The sequence below is a fragment of the Mercenaria mercenaria genome, chromosome 2, assembly GCF_021730395.1.
Source record: "Mercenaria mercenaria strain notata chromosome 2, MADL_Memer_1, whole genome shotgun sequence".
In the NCBI taxonomy this organism is placed as follows: Eukaryota; Metazoa; Mollusca; class Bivalvia; order Venerida; family Veneridae; genus Mercenaria; species Mercenaria mercenaria.
In genome coordinates this window covers 47,986,374-48,007,462 of record NC_069362.1, presented here as the reverse complement: position 1 = coordinate 48,007,462, position 21,089 = coordinate 47,986,374, and the positions used below count along the sequence as shown (strand labels likewise).

The 21,089-nt window shown below is 34.9% G+C and overlaps 1 protein-coding gene across 1 annotated transcript in view; it reads right to left on the bottom strand.

The window, feature by feature from the left end:
- LOC128549188 (integumentary mucin C.1-like) overlaps positions 1-21,089 on the bottom strand; it is a 94,944-nt gene that overhangs the window by 4,906 nt on the left and 68,949 nt on the right. Inside the window, exons 2-3 of the mRNA XM_053525709.1 lie at positions 8,696-9,070; positions 8,008-8,124 (exon numbers count right to left, since the gene is read on the bottom strand). Coding sequence (XP_053381684.1) covers positions 8,008-8,124; positions 8,696-9,070 — 492 coding nt within the window. The remainder of the gene's footprint in view (positions 1-8,007; positions 8,125-8,695; positions 9,071-21,089) is intronic.

Below are 21,089 nucleotides of genomic sequence, written 5' to 3'. Positions count from 1 at the left end.
AGCCATTTATGCACCGATTTCAAAGCAATGTGTCTCACGCGTTTGCTAAAAAGTAGTAAATGTAACTGGGTATAAGTATTTAGAAAAAGTAGAATGGACCAAAAGTGTGTGTGTGTGTGTGTGCAGTGTGGGGGGGGGGGGGGGGATGAGCTCGCCAGCCAGACTCGGCAAAGTTAGGGCCTGCGACTCAAAGAAAATAACTTTTATTCTAAGAGCATGAAATTTCCTACAATTCGATACCAAAATTATAATTATAACTTTTAAAATGTGTGATAAACGTGCAAAAAAGCGTGTAATTGTTTTGCCTAATGGCAATTTCATCTAGGAAAATGTGTTTAATTATCTAAGCAATATTACCTAAAGGTTGGACGTTATTTAATAAAAGCGGTATCATTATGACGGCAATACAAGTGGCCTTGCAATGATGACAATATTGATCACTAATCTAATCATTTTTGCAACACAATTGCTGAAATATCTAGTAAAAATTCATTATTTTTTTCGTACTTTTACCTATTTTCGCGACCCTCATATGAGTTCTGACTAAACAAACATCATCATTTTGCCATATTCATGCACCTACCTACTATATGTTACTTTAGTATATTTGTAAATAAGACTTTTGAAATTAGGTCCCAAAATCTTGGTAGTAATTCTGACATGTAATGATATTAGCCTATGATACATCTACAGTAAATAAGTGTTTAAAGTACTGTTATTCATGTTCATATGTTTGATATTACATTTGTACATACATATAATATCCATTAAGCTGGTCTTGCATTTCAGTTTTGCCAAAACCAAAACATATGGATATTATAAATTGGCTGAATGAGTCTCAAATATAAAAATGTAGTTATTGCATATTATCTGTTTAGCTATATGTGTCATTTTGCTGAGTCTTGTCTTGTTATTTTCGACTCAAAACAAGATAAGACCCATGCATTAACTTTTATCACGCTGCATTGTATAAAATTGATATAATTACATGAACACGAAGTGATATCTACCCCATACCTAATACATTATTTGGTATCTAATTACACTGACAAAATCATTGTCAGCAGCCGCTGTCTGCGACTATTGTCAGCCGTTGTAATTGTCAAAGTCTATTTACATATAAGTGTATCACAATTAGCATTTATATATGGGTAATTTGTATTAAATTTTATTACCATAGGTCATTGTCAATAGCCAGTGCCATGATCAGAGAAGGTTTAATATACTGCTTTGACCCGGATGTTAATTAATGGCCTAATATGATATGATATAGAGTAGTTCATATTTGTCAAATTGCATTTGTAAAATTGTGTTATATGTACCGCCATATAATCATTGTCAGCAGCCATTGTCAAAGTTAAATGAAATGAGTCCTACATAACAACAGAGAAGCCAAGAAATGCATTTAGAAAAAGTAAAATGATGGACCAAAAGGGGGAGGGGTTGGAATGCTTGCCAGCCAGACTCGGCGTAGTAAGGACCTGGGACTCAAAGAAAATAACTTTATTTCTAAATGCATGACATTCCCTACAATTCGATACCAAAATTATGATTATAACTTTTTAAATGTGTGATTATATAACTTGCAAAAAACATGTATTTTTTCCCCTAATGGCCATTTTACGGGATGAAGTGGTTGCGTGGTTTTAATCATCTGGGCACTGTAACGTAAAGGATGGACGGATTTTAATAAAAGAGTTATCATTATGATGGCAATTAAAGTTGCCTTGTAATGACGACAATATTGATCCTTAATCTAATCATTTTTGCCAAACAGTTGCCGAAAACTCTAGTAATAATTATTTCTTTTAACTATTTTCGCGACCCTCATATGACTTGTGTCTAAACTAACATCATTATTTCGCCATATTTATGCAATTACCTACTATATGTTGCTAAAACATCAAAAATGGTGAAAGCATTCGCTATTAACACCCCAAGAAGGCGACAATGAATATATAGATAGTACAAACGAAGCCCAGAGAAGGGGGGTGGGGCATGCGTGCAGGTCCGCTTTGGTAAAGTTTTGGCATGCATTGAAAATGAATTTATTTATATTTCAAGAGAATAAAGTTCCCTACAATTTGGTACCATCTATATTATTTAAACTCATCAAATGAGTTATTTACGGCCAGAAAACGGTGTACAATTTTTGAAAATGGCTAATTCACATAGGGAAAATGATGGGATGGGTAGGTTTGTTTAGCACTGTGAAGCTACTTATGTGCCGATTTCAATGAAATTTGTCTTCAAACTTTTGCTATAACATATCAAATGTAATTGGGGCTAAGTAAATGAAATGATTCCTACATAACAACAGAGAAGCCAAGAAATGCATTTAGAAAAAGTAAAATGGTGGACCAAAAGTGGGGGGTTGGAATGCTAGCCAGCCAGACTCGGAATAGTTAGGGCCTGCGACTCAGAGAAAATAACCTTTATTTCTAAATGCATGAAATTCCCTACAATTTGATACTAAAATTATAATTATAAGTTTTAAAATGTGTGATTAACGTGCAAAACAAAATCGTGTAAATATTTTGCAATGACCATTTTTCGGGATGAAATGGTGGGTGGGTTTAATTATCTGGGCACTGTAAACTAAAGGATGGATTGAATTTAAAGGGAAAGGCAATGTTGTTTTGATGTTAATTCCATCTGCTGGGATTTCTTTAATCATTTAAAGAAGTGAAAGAATTTTCAGAATCGACTAAAAAGGAGAAAGTTATGAGCATTTGAATATTTGATCAACATCGCGGCCATTTTGTTTCCATGGCACATCTCTTAATTGTATTTACTTATTTATATATATTAATATATAAGTATATTTATATATTTAATAAATTACCATGTTTTACATCTTACACTAAAGACTCAAGAAATATATAAATTTAATCTATATAAAAGGTTATTTGCTAAATAAAGAATTCTGCAGTGTGTAAATAACGTCATAAACACACAAAATGGCTGCCTCTATGATCAAAAATTTTCTTAAAATTCAAACTGCCATATCTTTTTCAATAGTTGTCCGATTTTTAAACTTCTTTCAGCGTTATGAAATGCTTGAGGATGGCTTTCATATAGAATTTACTTGTAGTCAGGCTTTCCTTGTCCTTTAATGAAGAGGTATCATTATGATGGCAATACAACGGGCCTTGCAATGATGACAGTACTGATCCTTAATCTATTATTTTTGAAACACAATTGTTCTATTCTATTCGCAATTTTTTTATTAAAGACTACAATTATGAAAACCTGCGTGAGTTGCAAAATTTTCAAATAAATCTAGCAAAAAAAAAAAAAAAAAGAAAACAAGCATACGACTCTATTATTTTTGTTTGCCGAATTTTCTAACGTTCTGCAATTTTGAAAAATCTGGGCTTAATTAAGGTCTTCAAATATTATTATATCCGAGCGTGCTGAACTACCTTAAAAGTGGTTTCCTATTTTAGATCCATTTGACCTAAAATCCTTAAAACTTCGTAGGCATATCAAAGCATTCTGCTATGGTATAAATTGATTGTTGATTGTTTACCTAAAATACTTCACAGACATAGGCTTCACAGACAGAGACATCATTTCATCGTCATGAGGATGTCATCTGCCTACAGTCTGAGAGGCAGGTCTTCGTAATAAAACTGTTTTACAGAGCCGGTAGATCGATTTTCAGTCCCGAACATTTGAAGTTTAAGGTACTTCCGCAAACTGAAATTATAAATTCATGTGAAAAATCAGAATCCTCGAAACAGCTTTCGAAATGCAATTGTTAAGGACACAAAAAAATATATGATAAAAGTTGAAAAGATATATCTGTAGGTAATCTTGCGAGCATGAAAGCTACGCTGAACCCTATCTCCACAGTGCTTCGGAAGAAAATGAGTCAACATTTTTGGTGCAAAATTCTGGTATCGTATGCAACCTAAATTGCTATAAAATATTTATTTTCAAAAGAAAGAAATGCCAAAATAGTGCACATGAGCGTTACTTTTTCAAGAAAATGTCGTTAAACATCCTAATGCGCAAAACACGTGCACAGTTTTTCTAAAATATTTCGCCGCCATGTTTATTTCAAGGAATTAAAGATAAGAATGATTGTTCTTTTACCCCAGATTTCCTTACTGAAATATGTATGTCTCCTTATTCATGGTTAGATATATATCCATTTAGTATAGTTCTGCACTGTCCGATCTCGTTAATCTGTTACCGATCCTTTACATTTAAAGAATAAGCCAATGTGTAATGTTAGTTTTTCGCTTTACACACCTCTCTTGGACAAGAAAGCCGTTTCACTTAAAATTTGTAAGAATCCGCTGGCAAAGTATTAATGAAATATCGGAACTTTTTTCTAAAATAAAGTTTAATTTCAATCATTTTCAAAAACTGGAAATATTGCACATTGTGTTGAAGTTATAAACAAAACGAAAATCCCAAAAATAAACCATTTTAGAACTTTTCCGGGAACTATACGTTTCAGCCGAACAACGCATTTGAAGATGACACAAAACTGATTTCTCTTTGTAAACAATGTCTAAGTTCACCTGTCAGCATTAGTGTCACGTAAAGACATGTAAGAACGAGATCAAATTTAAATACGGGGATAAAAACTACTTATTAATCCAGCTGAAAACTGAAATACCCGCATTATATCAACCTACTATCCTTATACACAACAATTATACATACCACTTCTATGAACTAACATAAATACAACCATTCAATTGAATAAATCAATTCAGATATCAAACAGCACAAATTACTTCACAACATCAGAATCATTACTTAAACATCACTATGAGTGTCTCTTTAAACTATCTTATAAAGGCACTTCCAATTTTTCATATACTGTCATATTCTATGATTTAAACACTGCACTGTACAAGTGTCATTTGTGTCCAATACTAAAATGTCTTTTTAATACTATCAATTTCATCAGGTTTAATATTTACACACTTCCTGAACACCATGAATTACTTATCAATTACCATTGATAATAGTTCGTAATTCGTAAATCTTTAACACAAAGTATTATTTCAACCAAATTACGTTGCTAAAGCACAATTATGAAACACAAATAAAAGTAGCCATAATCAACTTAAACATGCATAAATATTTAAGCAGAAACTATACAAAATAAAATTTAAAGCAACACGAAACATAGGTTTAACAATCAACTTTCAACTTTAAATGCATATATGTTCTATAATTATTCCAATATCAAAAACCGTCCGATCTTTTTCGTGAGAAATAAAACGAAGCAATTTTAACTATTTGTTTACACTTTAACCATGTGAAATTAAAAGCATGTAATATCAAGAGACTCCCGTGCATTTTGAACCTCTCGTGGAGTGAATAAACTGAATATACTTTAAAGTATGGTGTCTAAGTTGAGCCAGTTAATTGTTAATTTCACAGAACATACATTACAGAAGTGTTTATGAGATAATGCATGTGTACGAATATTTCAAAGTCTACTTTATATTAACGACGATAGAAAACAAGTGTGCACTCGGCAAAAATAGCAAGTCTATTATTTTCAGGTGTATACTGTCCATTTCTATGCCGAAATTGCAATACACATTTTTTATCAGTTTAAATCTTTGGAAGTGTGAAAAAATATCATTCTTTAACGAAGAATCAAGATAAAAAAAAATAAAGATACTTTTGAGATATTTCTGATTTTTGTCATCAGGTTTTCGCGCGAAAAGTTCAACCGATTGCATTTTGTATGTTTCGTAGTTATCTACAATTGTATACAAATTGTATTACCGCCTAACATATTTGGCTGTACATTTTTTTTCTGCGATTTATACTCACTGTCCTGCATAAATTCTCATATTGTATGAAAAATCGATAGATCAAAATTAGTTAGTTTACGACGCATGAAACGTCTAATAAGGAATCTCTATACACATCTAACTTGTCCCGGACCAGTATGCGGAAATACTGTGGCCCAATGTCTCAAGATTGTCTAAAAATATTTGCATATATCGTGATAAAGCAAATATTTCGATTGTTTTTATAATTTATAAATATACAATCACGCATGTGTGAGAAAGTTACGTTAAATAATTTCGGTAGTTACCGCAGAAAGTGCCTAAAATTCCATTTCCACCAAATGTTCCGTGAGATAAGCAGCGCGTAGGTACATAAATTCCAGTATAATGAATTAAACCTTTCTTATACTTGCACAATCTTTGAAACGAATTTTGGATCGTTGCCAAATCTTGTTCACGTTAAGTCTGAAACTGTAAGCTAATATAGCTTTCTGTCCAGTTCCTGGAATGTTGTATTGTAAATATTTCATGCTTTTCGGAATAAAGATACGTTTAAACTAAACTAAGTCTGAAACTTTTCTTACAATTTAAGGCAGTTTGGTACACCGCACATTGCACTACTTTTATGTATGCTGAAAATAGCAACATTTTCGTTTTAATACATGAAGTGATCAGATTTGAAAACAGATTTTGAAATAAGTTTAGTTCTATTCAGTAAGACAATTCTTCTATGAATTAATTGAAACTTTTAACTAACTTTTGCCATTCATGAATTTTTAATAAAGTATTTGGAAAGGATTTATAAATCTAACCAAAAATTTGGAAAAAATACAGGTAAATCATCGACAGATCTGCTTTGTTTATTTCCAAATGTCAGTATCACTTTATATACAGCTACTTTTAGTTCAGGTCTTGCAAACTGAGCTGTTTTTGTGCTATGGAACAGCTGCATTTGAAAGTTTTGTTCACTATATTTTCACACCACAAATGAAGGTCACTCTAAATCAAGATGGCGGAAGAACCTTAACAAACGAAATCAGGTTATATTAATCCACACTTCTTTGAATGTGTGAAATACTAAAATTCAAAATAAGATCATAAAGGTAGATATATTGTGAAGTCAACAATTCATGTTTGATAAATAACAATTACTATACAATAAAACATCGTTGTTGTTTCAACAGTTTAGACATGATAGATTATAAACCTACATCTTCTGCCATACTATTATAGCTTGAATAAAAGTGCTTACAGCGTAAGGTAATATATTCTATTCATTTAAGGAAATAAAAACCAAACTGTTTTGGCTTGCCTCAATGCCTTATCAAAATTCTTTATATTATTATAAAAATATGATAAACGATTTGATGTAGGTTCTTTTTTGTAGAAATTTATACAGTTAGTATTCCTCGCTGTGAAGTTTTCGCACCTAGTAAGTGGATGTGGTGTTTAGTTTCTATCGAAATATTACAAGCGCTTCATAGTGGAGGAATGTCACAGGTGTCCTTTCGGGCATTATTTCGTCACAGTCGAGCACCTGGGTAGAATCATCGGTCTTCCGGAAGCCAGCTAGATGGTTTACTCATATAAAAAATTCTACGCTCTAAGCGAGGCTCGAATCCACATTGGTGAGGAGCAAGTGATTTGACGTCAGCGACCTTAACCTCTGAGTCACGGCGGCCCCGGCCTGTAGTTTCCTAACTGCCAAATACAACACCATTCCATACCATATCCGATTCAATAATATAATAAACGGTTCTTGTTTGTTTAATACATAAAAGGTCACAATGTGCACGTTTTTAACTGTATTACAAATTTACACATTCGCCATAGATAAAAAAGATAAAAATGCAACTGAAAAATATATAATAGTCAAAATTTAAAGGCCACAAGTTTTATTTTCCATGTGTTCTAACATGTGAATAAAGACCTCCTGTAAATACATTCTAAATTTTGGCCATAGAAAGTTCGTTTTACAGCCCCCCCCCCCCCCCCCCCCCCCACCTCTCTCTCTCTCTCCGTGCGTTTTGAGAGCTTTCAGTTTGATTTGTTTTTCTTCGAGTTCAATTAGGTTTACATGGCAGTTCTTTGCCATTCAGCAGTTAGGCACAATTTCTTGAGTAATAGTGAACTCCCGAATACTCTACAAAACTACTGGGATTTGAAGCGGTTTGGGATTTTAGTTTACATCTGTTGTGCGTGGGTCTGATGTTAAAACCGCCGCACGTGCTCAAACTAGAACAGTATGCTTTGCACTGCGACAGATCAACATTGTCGTATTCTTCCACACTGTCACTTACATCAAGGCGCTTGTTTATGTATTCGATATAGTCCGCACCATAGTTTGTACAGTCTGTAAGAAAATAGAAATACATGTACACCTTAGTAATTTACTGTATACAATTTGCAAAATAGAACATTTACCAATGGAAATTAAAAATAAGGTGGTACGTTTAGGACATGCGTTTATTTTTTTAAAGATTAAATTATCTCGAGCGCACGACATCTTAACTCGTGCGCATGACATCATATTTCGTGCGCAAGAACATCTTATGTCAAGCGCATGACATCTTATCTCGTTCGCACGACATCTTATCTCATTATCTTATCGCACTGCTCTTGAAATAAGAAGATAACAACATTATTTTTAACGCTACAGCATGTTGGTCTACATATATTGGAATTAAGAGAAGTCATGTGGTAATTACGCTGTACTTTATCATGCGTATCGCATTCGTACGGTGACATAAATAATGAACAGTTGCTGTAATATTTTTTGTTTAACCTTTCGTCGGGGAGTAATTTTCGGGGACCTCGTGGTTGCACAGAATATGGATGGAAAAAAACCTCATGGGTCTGATAATTAATCGCATTTCCATTTGAAATAGATTTAACCCAGAAAAACTTATAAAACATGTCCTTACCTGTAACACATGAACCGGATGAAGGGTCGTGTCTGTAGCCGGCTTGACACGAACACGTGCCTGAAAGACACGTGCCGGCAGACATTGAACAATCAGCACTCGTTGTACACGCGTTGCCATACTGACTTTGTGGGACTGTAGTTGTCATTGACGTTGAGGTCGTGGTAGGCGTGGTAGTGGTCGTAGGCGTTATTGTGGTTGTAGGCGTAGTTGTGGTTGTGGGCGTTGCTGTGGATGTTGGCGTTGTTGTGGTTGTTTGCGTGGTAGTGGTCGTAGACGTCGTTGTGGTTGTGGGCGTTGTTGTGGTTGTAGACGGTACGGTTGTCGTAGACGTTGTTGTGGTTGACGTGGTCGTAGAAGTTGTAGTAGTGACATCTGTAAAGAATTGAAACGATGTTTATACCATTATCGCTCGGGTTTATGCTATTTAGTGTGCTGCTCAATGGCTTTTAAGCATACACACTTCGGAACGGCATGGTGTAACCGAATTTTCTCGGTTATACATACTAGAGACTCACTTGAGAATCACTTTAACAAAACTTAAATTTCCATTTTCCGCTAATTTAAAGTTGTATATACTGTTCAACAAATATCTTCTTACATTGTTATTGAGAGTTTCATAAAGCAGATGGATGGGAAAGTAACTTCTGTCTTGCAAACAGTTCTGTTTAGCCGTTACGTTTTGTTATGTTTAACTTAAAATTGTGTTATATCTCTTTCATCTTTGGATTGTACAAGTCCATGCAAATATATATCATTAAATGAAAACAATCTACAGAAATCGTAAATAATAGGGTCGTTATTAAACGTATTTTAAATCGTTTGCCAATATATGGCATAACATAACTTACCTGTTGTTTAGTAATAAGCTGTACCGTTCATAACTTCGCATCCATCCATTGAGGAAACAAACACCTCTGCTCCTTTGCAAAATTGCTCCTGCTTGTTATAAAAGAAACTCCTGCACGTTGGAACTGCGTTGCATTTGGCAGCACATCCAGTTACTTTTGTAAACAAACCTAAATCCAAACTTGCAAACGGACACAACATATTTACAATTGTAGCTTCCTTTTTGAATAATTTACTTGCAATAAAAGCTACGCTTGGTTCAATAATACTAAACAGCAGCACAAATTGTTTCAAAAGTAACATTTTTAAGTGTACAATATTGCATAATATTACGTAAATCATACACAAATCCAAACTCTTTCACAGAGGTCCGAGGCCACCGTTTACAAATAAGCTAATATGAGGAGCCGCCTTTGGGCGGCGACAAAACCTCAAGCGTTACCGTATCCTCTTAAAGCAAAAACGGTCAATCAAATTAAGAGCTTCTTTACAATGTCCCATGTTTCTTAGCCATGGGCAGTAAAACGACCTTTGGCATAACGCCAGACGCTCAACACGCCTCTTTGTATTTGTGGTACATCAATCTTTTGAAATAAATCCCGCGTATCGCTTGCTTCCGCCGCAATTAATATTGGCAGTGAAATATGTTAAGATTTAAGTTTATCCAAATAGTGCTATTGTTTAAACAGCACATTCTAGTTATTTTGTCAATATTTATTCCAACTGTTTAAGCTGAGTGCATTCTTTACAAAGGTTATTTTGAATCTACTTCAGGAAAACACTAGCGGTTTGAACGGAAAAGATATGAAAAGTTATAGAAAAAAAAATCTCGATTATATGTCATTAAATGGGACACGGATAGTCTTGTCAATGTGAGAACTTTCCGTTCTTGTTCCTTTTGTACATTGATAAATCGATTTATGTGGCCTATGTTATATTGGGTGAAATTCTTACTTCTTTCATTGGAATGGAGAAAATGTTAATGAGACCTTTGCCTCTGAATCTGGTGTTTTGGTCACGGTCGCGAACAGATCAAATGGCAATACCATTATCTTTTCAGTTATCGTCGAAATGTTTGAAACACATCTAACACGACGGAATTCTTTCTCTTTCCCGTCTATTGAAAAAAGACTTGAAACTATATAATTCAATCTGTGAAATGGTCCTTGGAAGCATAAACCGTAATCAAGGCAACATAACAGAAGACTCGGTTTGATCACAAAGAATCAGAAAATGCAGCAACACTGAGTCCAAGAACGGGGAAACTTTCAGCAGCCGCCACACGACACTTACACATTGCTGTTGTAATAGTTAATAAAGTCTGTAAAAAGGTCCTTGGAAACATAGAACGCAATCAAGGCAGCATAATAGCAGACTCGGTTTGATTGAGTCCGGTTATGAGGTATTGAAATTTGCAAATACCCTTACGTACCCTAGCACCGGCTTAAGCGGAATTCTATTATTGCACGAATGAATGAGCTCCATAAATGATCCCAAGGGATATGGAAATATAACAACACTGACTCCAAGTACGGGCACGCCCCTAGCACTGGCTAAAGTGGAATTCTGTAATTGTACAACTGAATATCTCGAGTCCTAGTACAGGAAGAAAGCAAACCACTGAAAGTGAGGGTCTGATAACATTGAGCTCGGACGATGTCAAAACCAAGGTTTCTCGTCATTTATTGTAGGTTTGACACCGTTATACATTCGTAACAGAAATATGATTTTGGTGATAAAATTAGACTATCGATTCAAGTGTGTCTGATAGGTTCGGCAACCATGATACAGACTCGTGAGTTTATCTTCGAACTATTCTCGATTTGCCGCACTGCACAACAACGCGATTTCGTTATTTTCTACAAGAAGAACAAGTAATGGTATGTGCAATCCGACAAATAATATACAAAAGTCATTAAATTACAACGGCTGCAGAAAGGTTTTGAACTCGAAGTAAATTAAGCAAATGCGTTGACCACATGCATTTTCTTTGTGAAAATGAAGCTTCGTTTCCTAAAGTACGTAGTATCCTGCGAGAACGTGAATTATTATCTACGAGGGTCCTGCAAAATGTTCTGTCACTAATTGGCTTCCGTAGCTTTATCCCAGTTATTTCTTAAATGGTTCATAGTATTTGAATGATGTGTCCAATAGCTAACGATATCCGTTTATTTTGTGCAAATTGCTTTTAAAATGACCGAGTTATTCCAAATTGAAATACATGTAATCATATACACTGACCAATTTACTTGTCACATTGTCAAATGGACGAAAAAAACTGAAATTCGTAACTATATTAAGGCATCGCAACAGTCAAAACTCAATAGCAGTTCATATTTTCAGCCGAGTATTTTTCTCTTGCAAACTGCACTAAAGCCTTAACAGTTAGCCAAATTATCAATACATAGAAGCATATGTAAAATGTTTGAGTCTCGTTTAGACCGAAAGTTTATCCCAAAATATTGAAATCTTACGGGCAGTCAAACTCCATTATAACGTATATAACAAAGACAAAAGTTTGTACATGCATTACTGACCACAGCTAGCCAGGTAAACCAGAACACATCGATTGTTCATCGCCACACAACACTAACTCTACTGATTTATATAGGGAGATAAGATAGTTTTTCATTGAACAGTCAACCTATAATATCACCTGGTTATATACCTGTAAATTATGTGTGAACAGATAAAACAAACTGGATAAATTGATGATGTTTTGATTTTTGTGTATAATTCAATAACCAGGTAAAATTTCAAAATAAATTCCCTAAGACTGTTCTTCCCGGTCTGCTTTACAATTGGCTGTGATTATTTTTTAATGTATTAAATGTATATTGAGTTAGACTACATGTAAAATTGCATAATTTTGTCATTTTGGTCAGAGAAAATATCGAGTAAAGGCGTAATACAGGTAGTGAAATGCACATCCTTTTACTTGCACATGTTTACATAGATATTTAGAACACAAGTATGACAACATTATTGACTTTATTGTTACCACTTAGTCATATTTTATTTTTTATGGAAATTTGCATGTAAAATTTTGAGTAAAATGGCCGCCACTGTGGCGATGCCTTAGACGTATCATTGCTTGATATATATTCAAAGCAGATATTTAATGAATTGTGTGGTATATATGGACCACAGGCCATTTCAATGCCCATAGTATTTAGGTGAGTTAAAGCTTTTAAAGCTGGAAACTTATCTACCGAAGATGATACCCGTTCTGGTAGGCCTAAAACCTCTGTTACAAATAAAATCTGTAAAAAGATCCGTTGGAAGCAAAGATACAACCAAGAAGAATAATAGCAGACTCGGTTTAATTAAGTCTGTTCATGAGAGGTAATGAAATATGCAACGTACACCTCTCACGCCCCCTAACACCGGCTTAAGCGGTACTCTATTACATATAATTAAGTTGGATGGACTCCATGATCCCAAAGGACCAGAAAAAATTCAAGGCAAATATAGCTGCTGTAAAAGCTGTAGTCCAACAGGATGCGCAATTGTCGGTGAAAGATATAGTTAATTGTAATCGCATATCAAAAGGTAGTGAGCATACAATTCTGAAGAAGCGTTTGGACCTGAGAAAGGTTAGCGCTAGGTGGGTACCTCATTTGCTCACGGAGGGGCAAAAGAAACAACGCCTTATATGTGCACGGCGGCGGGAACTTTTGAAAACATACACAGGCTGTAATAGCCGGGTTATGTCTAACTTGCTAACAGGTGTCGAAACCTGGGTGCACATGTTTGAGCCACAGAGAAGGGCTGATAATAAGAAATGGAAGCGAAAAGATCACAAACGCCTCTGTATTGTCAAGAGAATAATGAGTTCGAAAAAGATGTTGTATGCAATTTTCTTCAATTCTAGTGGGCCAGTCGTTCAAGTGCCTTGTCCATCTGGTCATACAGTCACTGGACGATTCTACAAGAACTCTGTACTGAAGAAAGTGAAAGAATTGCAATAAGAGGCGTCAAAGCAAAGGATAGACAGGAGTCTTTTACACGACAACGCCCCCTGTCGTTAAGTATTTTTTGGCTTCTGAAAAGGCGGAAGTTGTAAGCCATCCGCCTTATATACATGACATGAGTCATTGTGACAATTTTTTTATTCCAAAGGCTTCAGAAAATGCTTTCTTGAAAGGAATATAAGTCCAGAAGTTCTCTTGGCAGTGCCATTTATCAATGTCTCAAACAGATTCCAAAAGAAGACTATTTATCTGCATTTCGCGATTGGGTAAAAGGTAACCTTTTGTTTCAGAAAATAATTTAACGTTGTAAAAGACCAAATCTGCATAAATGTAAAAGCAGTGATAAACATATCTGATATGAAAAAAATAATTTGAAACAAAGAATGTAAATAACGGTTGTTGGTAATGAAAGGGACGCAACTCAAAAATTAGACGGTTTCAAAACAACAACAGAAGGCGAGTTGCTTCATGCACATTTAATTATAAGAGAGATGGGATCAAAACGTGTGTGTGGAGAAGGTAAATATAAAGGGGAGAGGCCTAAAAAGTGGGGGATGAAACAGAGTCTTGCAAAATTGAAGGAATTATTTAAGCCTCCCATTGTACCAAGTTATGAAAGTACATTTGTATTTCCTTATTGGAGAAAGAGAAGATGCAGTTTATCATGCCCGCTTAAGAAATAAATGTAGCATCCTTAACTACGATCTTTACAATAATCACTTCCGAAATGATCCTTTTTGTGAATCGGGCCTTTAGCCACTTCCTAATAATTATACCTGAATGGAAAGGGGTGTTGCACATTCAAGCATTACCTCTCATTTATCTAAGAGACAGAATTAAACAGCGTCTGCTATTATTTTGGTTGGTTGCATTCTATGATTCAAAAGGGATCTTCTTGCAGATTTTATGGATTTCATTGCGTAGCTGCGTTTAAGCGATAATACATGACATTATATTTTTAGTGATTGTTTGGTCAAAATTTATTACATATTTTCAGTACGATCCTGCTTTGATTATTACTCACCTGTCTTCTTGTTCATTATTATTCAACTTTACAATATTACACACTGTATAAGATCGGTTGCAAACATCATATGAAACAGACAGAGCTAATACAAGACATAACTGAGCCAATATGAGAAAAACAGGGCCAATACGAGAAAAACAGGGCAAATGCGGAATTCAAGCATTTTGATTGGTTCAAAAGAGAGGGCCAATACGGAGAAGTCACTTCCGTTATATTTTTAAATGACGCCATTTAGTTAACATCAGAGTTATAGATTATATTTTTTTTTTCACATTTTGACAAAAACCCATCTAACATGTTCATGTAATAACCAAGTATGACTGAGCAGGATGTACGTGTTCATAGATTACAACGATACTTTCGTTTATTCGGAATTGTGTAAAATGTAAGTGTTTCCTGTCAGAAATTCTGGCAGTTGTCAAGGAAAACAATGAGAAAACACGGAAACTCAGATTAATCAAAAGGATGAGACTTATCTTTAACAGACATGCTGATAGTATGGACTATTTGTGCAATGATAAATAGCGATTCAAATGCTGGAAAGTGGATGAATAAATTGGCGAACAAGAGTGTCAGTTGTGAACTGCAAACAATTTCGGATAAGAATTAAACGAGGCATGGGAGTGTATAATTTGTGCTTGGTTGATTCTATTATCTTGATCAACACATATGTGTACAATTTTGTGTCTCGTTGCCTGCAGCCTAAAAGGAAATTACTTTTAAAGAAGTTTTTATCGCATTTCAAATGCTAAGATAACTCACTAAAGAAAATAAATAGGAATTCAAAAATAAGGTAAGTTCTAGTTACTCTTGATTATGTCACATCAAGAACATCTCTCAAAATTATTCTCAAGTACCTACATACAACTCGTTCTGTTTTACTGGCTAAAATGATTATGATGTCTAAAATAAGTCTAAACAACTTGTCAAGATTTTTCACCTGAATGCGCATAGCTGCAAGAAGGTAACTCACAGAGTTCTTATACTGTTACCGCCAACAGTCGAAAGTTGAATAATAATATTATCATTAATCAAGCAATTTCATATTGGCCTAGTTATTTGTCCTCGGGCAGTCCTACTGGCCCTCGGCCTATGGCCTCGGGCCAATACGACAACCCTTGGACAAATAACAAGGCCAATATGAAATTGCTTGATTAATAACATTATATTACAAATCATTGAAGCATCCGCTCAGACATAATCTATAAAAGGCCAGCTTTTGAACTGTTAAAACGCGTCACTGTCTACTGTATCCAGGCAATATGTCCAGACTGATTTTTGAATGTCTGGTTAAGTATGATTTTAAGATCCATCTTATAATATTCACTTCCAGTAAGAAACTTTGAACGGTTAATAAAATATAAAACAAAATAATAAGGATTTTATTGTTAAATCGTTTATTGCACACATAACATATACAGTCTGTGTTAGTGTACGATCTAACAGATTTGTTTTGGAAATTTGATGGATTCTGTTTTTAAAATTATCAAATATATGCTGGAAACATAAAACGCAAACTAACAAATAACTGACTCAGTTTGATTGAGCGAGATGTAATAAAATGTGCAACGCCCCTCACGCCCCTTTGTACCGGCTTAAGAGGATTTCTTTTATGAATTAACATATGATAAATAAATTTATCATAGATATTTAGATTTGATCAAGATTTAGACCACCCTGTCACCGTGACGGCGAATGCGATATTCGCGCGAATTACAGTTAACTATATTACTAGTAAACAACGAAATAATATATTTAATTATACTAAGTCTTGAAAGTGACTTATTTAATCTGCACAACGTAACACCAAACGTCATGATGTCAATGTCTGACATAATGTTTTTGTTTGAAAAATAAGACATCTTAAACATTTAATATAAAGGGGCGTATATCTTTATGTTCGCTTTAAGGGATATTTTGATAAATGAAATCTCACTGAGAAAATGAAGAAGCTACAAATACATGTAAATAAGTAAATACAATAAACAGCGCTTCTGTACGAACAATTATAACTCAAGGGTACGGAACAAACGTCCTATGTTCTGTTGATTACAATATGCAACGTTTTTATATGAATGATAATAAATAAACAGTCTGGAAATCAATGTCTTCAGATAACTTTTTATGTCCAGCTGATTCCAATAAGTAACCTTGCTGCACGAATCTAAATAACGGAAAAGAGTTCTGAAATCATTGTTTTGGTGTTTTGTTTTTATTATGTCCAACTTTATGACTAAATTTTGATTTTATTTAAATTAACCCTATCGTACTATTTAGGTTGTTTTAAAGCATCGGGTTCGTAATCATCTGACATTTTCAACCGTACATGTTTTCTTTTTTTCAAATTTATCTTTCTTTTCCATAGACATAAATGAAACAAAAAGACTACTTAGGGGATCAGATTCATACACTCACAGTTGTACGGTTATGATTGAGGAATTTAAACTTTAAAGCTGTGACATTTAGCGCATATTATAAGGAAGCGTTTCTGTACGAATAGTAATAAATGAAAGAGTTCGGAAACCAAACTTGTCTATGTCTGGCTGATTACAGTAAGCAACATACGTTAACAACATTTATATACACATTATACTTAAAGACGCGCCACAAAATAACTGTAATTTTTTTGTATTTCCATGATGGTTATTATACATAGTTTGCATGAAAAATAAAATAGAAATAACAAGTGTCTAGTTACAAAATGACTGTGACATACATAAGGTCAAGACAATGTATTTAATGTCTAAATATATTATTAAGTTAATGTAAATTATGCACAGTGCTCGATGTATTAAGCTGAGTTTAGACCATACTTTGTTTCTCCAGTGTACGATAGTCATGATTCTATGTTTTTAAAACTATGCTGAAAAGAGAATATCCGAAAAGGCTATGAAGTTGAGGAAACACGTTTTTTCACGTGGTGGGCCTAAAAGATTCACCTGTCATATATTGTTACGCTCCAACCCCTTGGAGTCGCTTTCAGAATTATTCCTATGCCTATATATATATATATATATAGCCTATATGCTATGACAGCGTTCAGTCGCTGCCTAGCAAATATGCTAATAAGTGCTACCTGACTGTGGCCCTTGGGCGTGATCTTGGGTGTGGTTCTGAACTACACTATATTGGGCCGGAATGAACCTTAGGATCGGGCATTGAGAATATGTATATAATTGGTAGACGTGACTGTGACCGTTCGACCACCCAGTTTGATTTGACCACTGCTGCTTAACGTGTCTACACCTCTGTAGACTGCTGAGACTAGACTCCTGTAGGTTGCTTGACGTGATTGGGCTTTTGTTGACTGCTAGGTGTGACTGGACTTCTGTTGACTGCTAAGTGTGACAGGACTTCAATTGACTGCTCAACGTGAGCGTCCTTCTGTAGGATGTAAGTGTGACAGGACCTCAGTTGACTGCACAACGTGACTTGCTTTGTAGGCTGTAACACGTGACCGGATCTCTGTAGACTGCTAAGTTACTTGATGTGTGTCGAAAGCTCAACGTGAATGGGGCTAAGATCGCTTCTGGCCAGCCTTCGCAGATGTTCTCTGGTTGAACTCCAACATTTACGTTTTGGGAAAATATATCTCTACTTAAGACTTAACAAAGAATTCTAAGACTTAAACTAATAAAAATACCACAAACGACTATTAAAAGTTTCTATTATTTATTTAACAAGTCCTTAATAATTGTTTCTCATAAATAAATCATCAAACATTGACTAAAATCTAAAGGAATAGTCGCAAGGCAGTTTAATATATCAGTTTTTTGAGCCAAAGTTTGAGTTCTGCAAAATAATTTAAATAGATCAAATAATTCTTCCTGTTCCAAAACAAGCTTTAGAATACCAAAATAAAACTAATAAAAAATGGTGCACACCCTTATAATTTCTATTTCAAGCCAAAACATTGTTAATTTCGAAGAACGGCCAAATACGGTATGCAGCCGAAATTTTGATGCTGGAGCTCCAGAATGACGGTAAGCAGTTCTTATATACTGTCGCCGAACATGCCACAAAAAAATGGTGAAATCCACGAACGCTCCACAGGAAAATTGTGGTGACCACAGAAAATTCGTGGCGCCCACAGAAAAATCGTGGTCCACGGAAAAGTTGCGGTACACCACAGGAAAACTGTGGGGAAAGTTTAAATGGCTCTAGCTGACTGAAAAATACACAAAGACACAAAATATTTAACAGACATACAATATAAATCCCGAACTAGTGCTATCTGGAAAAGATTTAGTGTAAATAGCCGTAATTTTAGTATGAAAATATTCACTCCCTTTGCAACTATTCACCGTGTAAACAAACATGGCGGAAAAGATTCTAGGCAAAGGTGTAGTTGATAAAAACATTAAAATACATTGTTTTACATCAAAATTCATAGAATTACTCAGCAGATTTACTTCATGAAGGTTGCTACACAACATGAAATTGGAATTTAACATCTGGAAACTAAAATGAAGGAATAAGGGATTACTGACAACTGTCGTGAAATTCGGATACATTTACAAACTTTGACAAAGTTCTGTCATGGAAAACGGCTTCAAAAGTGAAGGATAGATAAAAATGCTGGTACAATACGTAATGTCTGGTTGTTGACTTGTGAAAATGACCTAAGACAACAGTCAGCTTCATGCGTTGTCGCCAGCAAAAGCTGCAAAACGAAAGTAAACAACCCAAGTGAAAGAACGAAGGATAAATGAAAGGTAAAATTTCTAGAGCATTTCAATATTTTAGAACCAGTATTATCAGAATGATGTGCACGAAGTTCGTGTGGGAGGAAGAATGAAGTCACTAGGTTGTCGTGGATCTTTAAAATGTATAGAAACCGAAATATTTTAATTTCTCTTACCTATCTGAGGATATTTTAAACAAACATTTCCGTCTGTCTTATTCTGTTCTTAGTTTGATAATACTCTGGTCACAAGAACGCTACGAGCTCCGTGCGAGTAGGTTTTCAGTCGAATTTTGGCAAACTCGTACGGCGTCTGCACAGACATCTTTGATTCGTACGGCGTCGTGCGTATTTTTTGAACTCGTAGAGGACTCAGAAACTTGGTGAAAATGTTTCACCGAGCTCCCGAGTTCTTTACTAGCTCGTAGAGATTTTCGAAGTCGGAAGCAGCTCGCAAGAGGCCGATACGGGAACCGCACGGGCCTCGGAAGAGCTCGTACGGGCATCGCACGGATTAGGAAAACTGCAAGGCTTGCTGATACTCGCACGACTATCGTAGGGGACTCGCACGGACCGATGTCCGTACGATATTAAGGACACAAGTGTGATACTAAATGGAAGTGGCTACAAATGGACATATTTTCAGACGTCGCAAAACTAGTTTATTCCTGTCGCAGGGACAACGTACAGACACCGTACGGGCGTTAAATACATTTATATGTAATAATCATTTTACAATGGTCACTATTCTCTTATACTACGGAACTCTTTTTATAAATCGTCTGTCCGTAGTTTGTGCTATTTTCCAGTCAGTAATTCAGCAAGAGTTATAATCTGCAGTGCTAAACTCATGATCCTTGAAATCATTTTTAATATACTGCTTTCTAATACGGTCCGATTTATTTCCATGTTAAACAAAGAAGACAGATACTGTGTGTTATTATGCAACACATGCACTGTTTGTACGTCACAACTATTACGTCATAGCGTCAGTTCATTATATCAACACACAAAAAATTATTCTGGCATCTATACAAGGAAAACAATAATAATCATTATTTCGTATTTCACCAATGCCAAATGGAACTGCATCAAATTAATAACACTTCATGTTGATCGTCTCATTGGCATCGGCAAGTGTTTAGATGCGCGAGAAATAAACAAAGAGTGCGTTAACAAAGTTGTTAAAAGTCATAGCATCTGAACGATGAATAATCACAAGAGGCATTGTTTTGTTTTTTTTTTTTTTTTTTTTTTTTTTTGTTGTTGTTGTTTTTCATTTTAACATGTTTAGTGAAACATTATGATGAACATAATTTAAAAATTAAAGCCTATACATTTTACAGAGCCTTGTTAACTTAAGAAATAATATAATTCATCCAGTGATTTGCCGTTGAATAAATCATTGTTTGGAGTTCAGATGCGAAGGAATTATATCACGAGGGAGCAAATCACTAAATGAGATATATCATTTCGATTCTAACACGTTACCAAGGAGTTTTAAGTACATCCTTGACGACATTCATTAAATATTTGCCCGTTTTCAATCGGTTTCTTTTCCAGCGCGCCGCTATGCCGTTTGACGCCATGACGTAATAATTGTGACGTCAGAACAGTGATTTGTTGTATAATAATTCACTGTTTTCTGCCTTCTTTGTTTAATAGGAAAATGAATCGGGCCGTGTTAGAATTATTAATTATCCTCAAGAGTATAAAAACAAGTCTTATCTTTAGCATCTGAACGATGAATAATCACAAGAGGCATTGTTTTTTTTTTTTTTTGGGGGGGGGGGGGGGTTGTTGTTGTGTTTTTTTTTTTCATTTTATAATAACATGTTTAGTAAAACATTATGATGAACA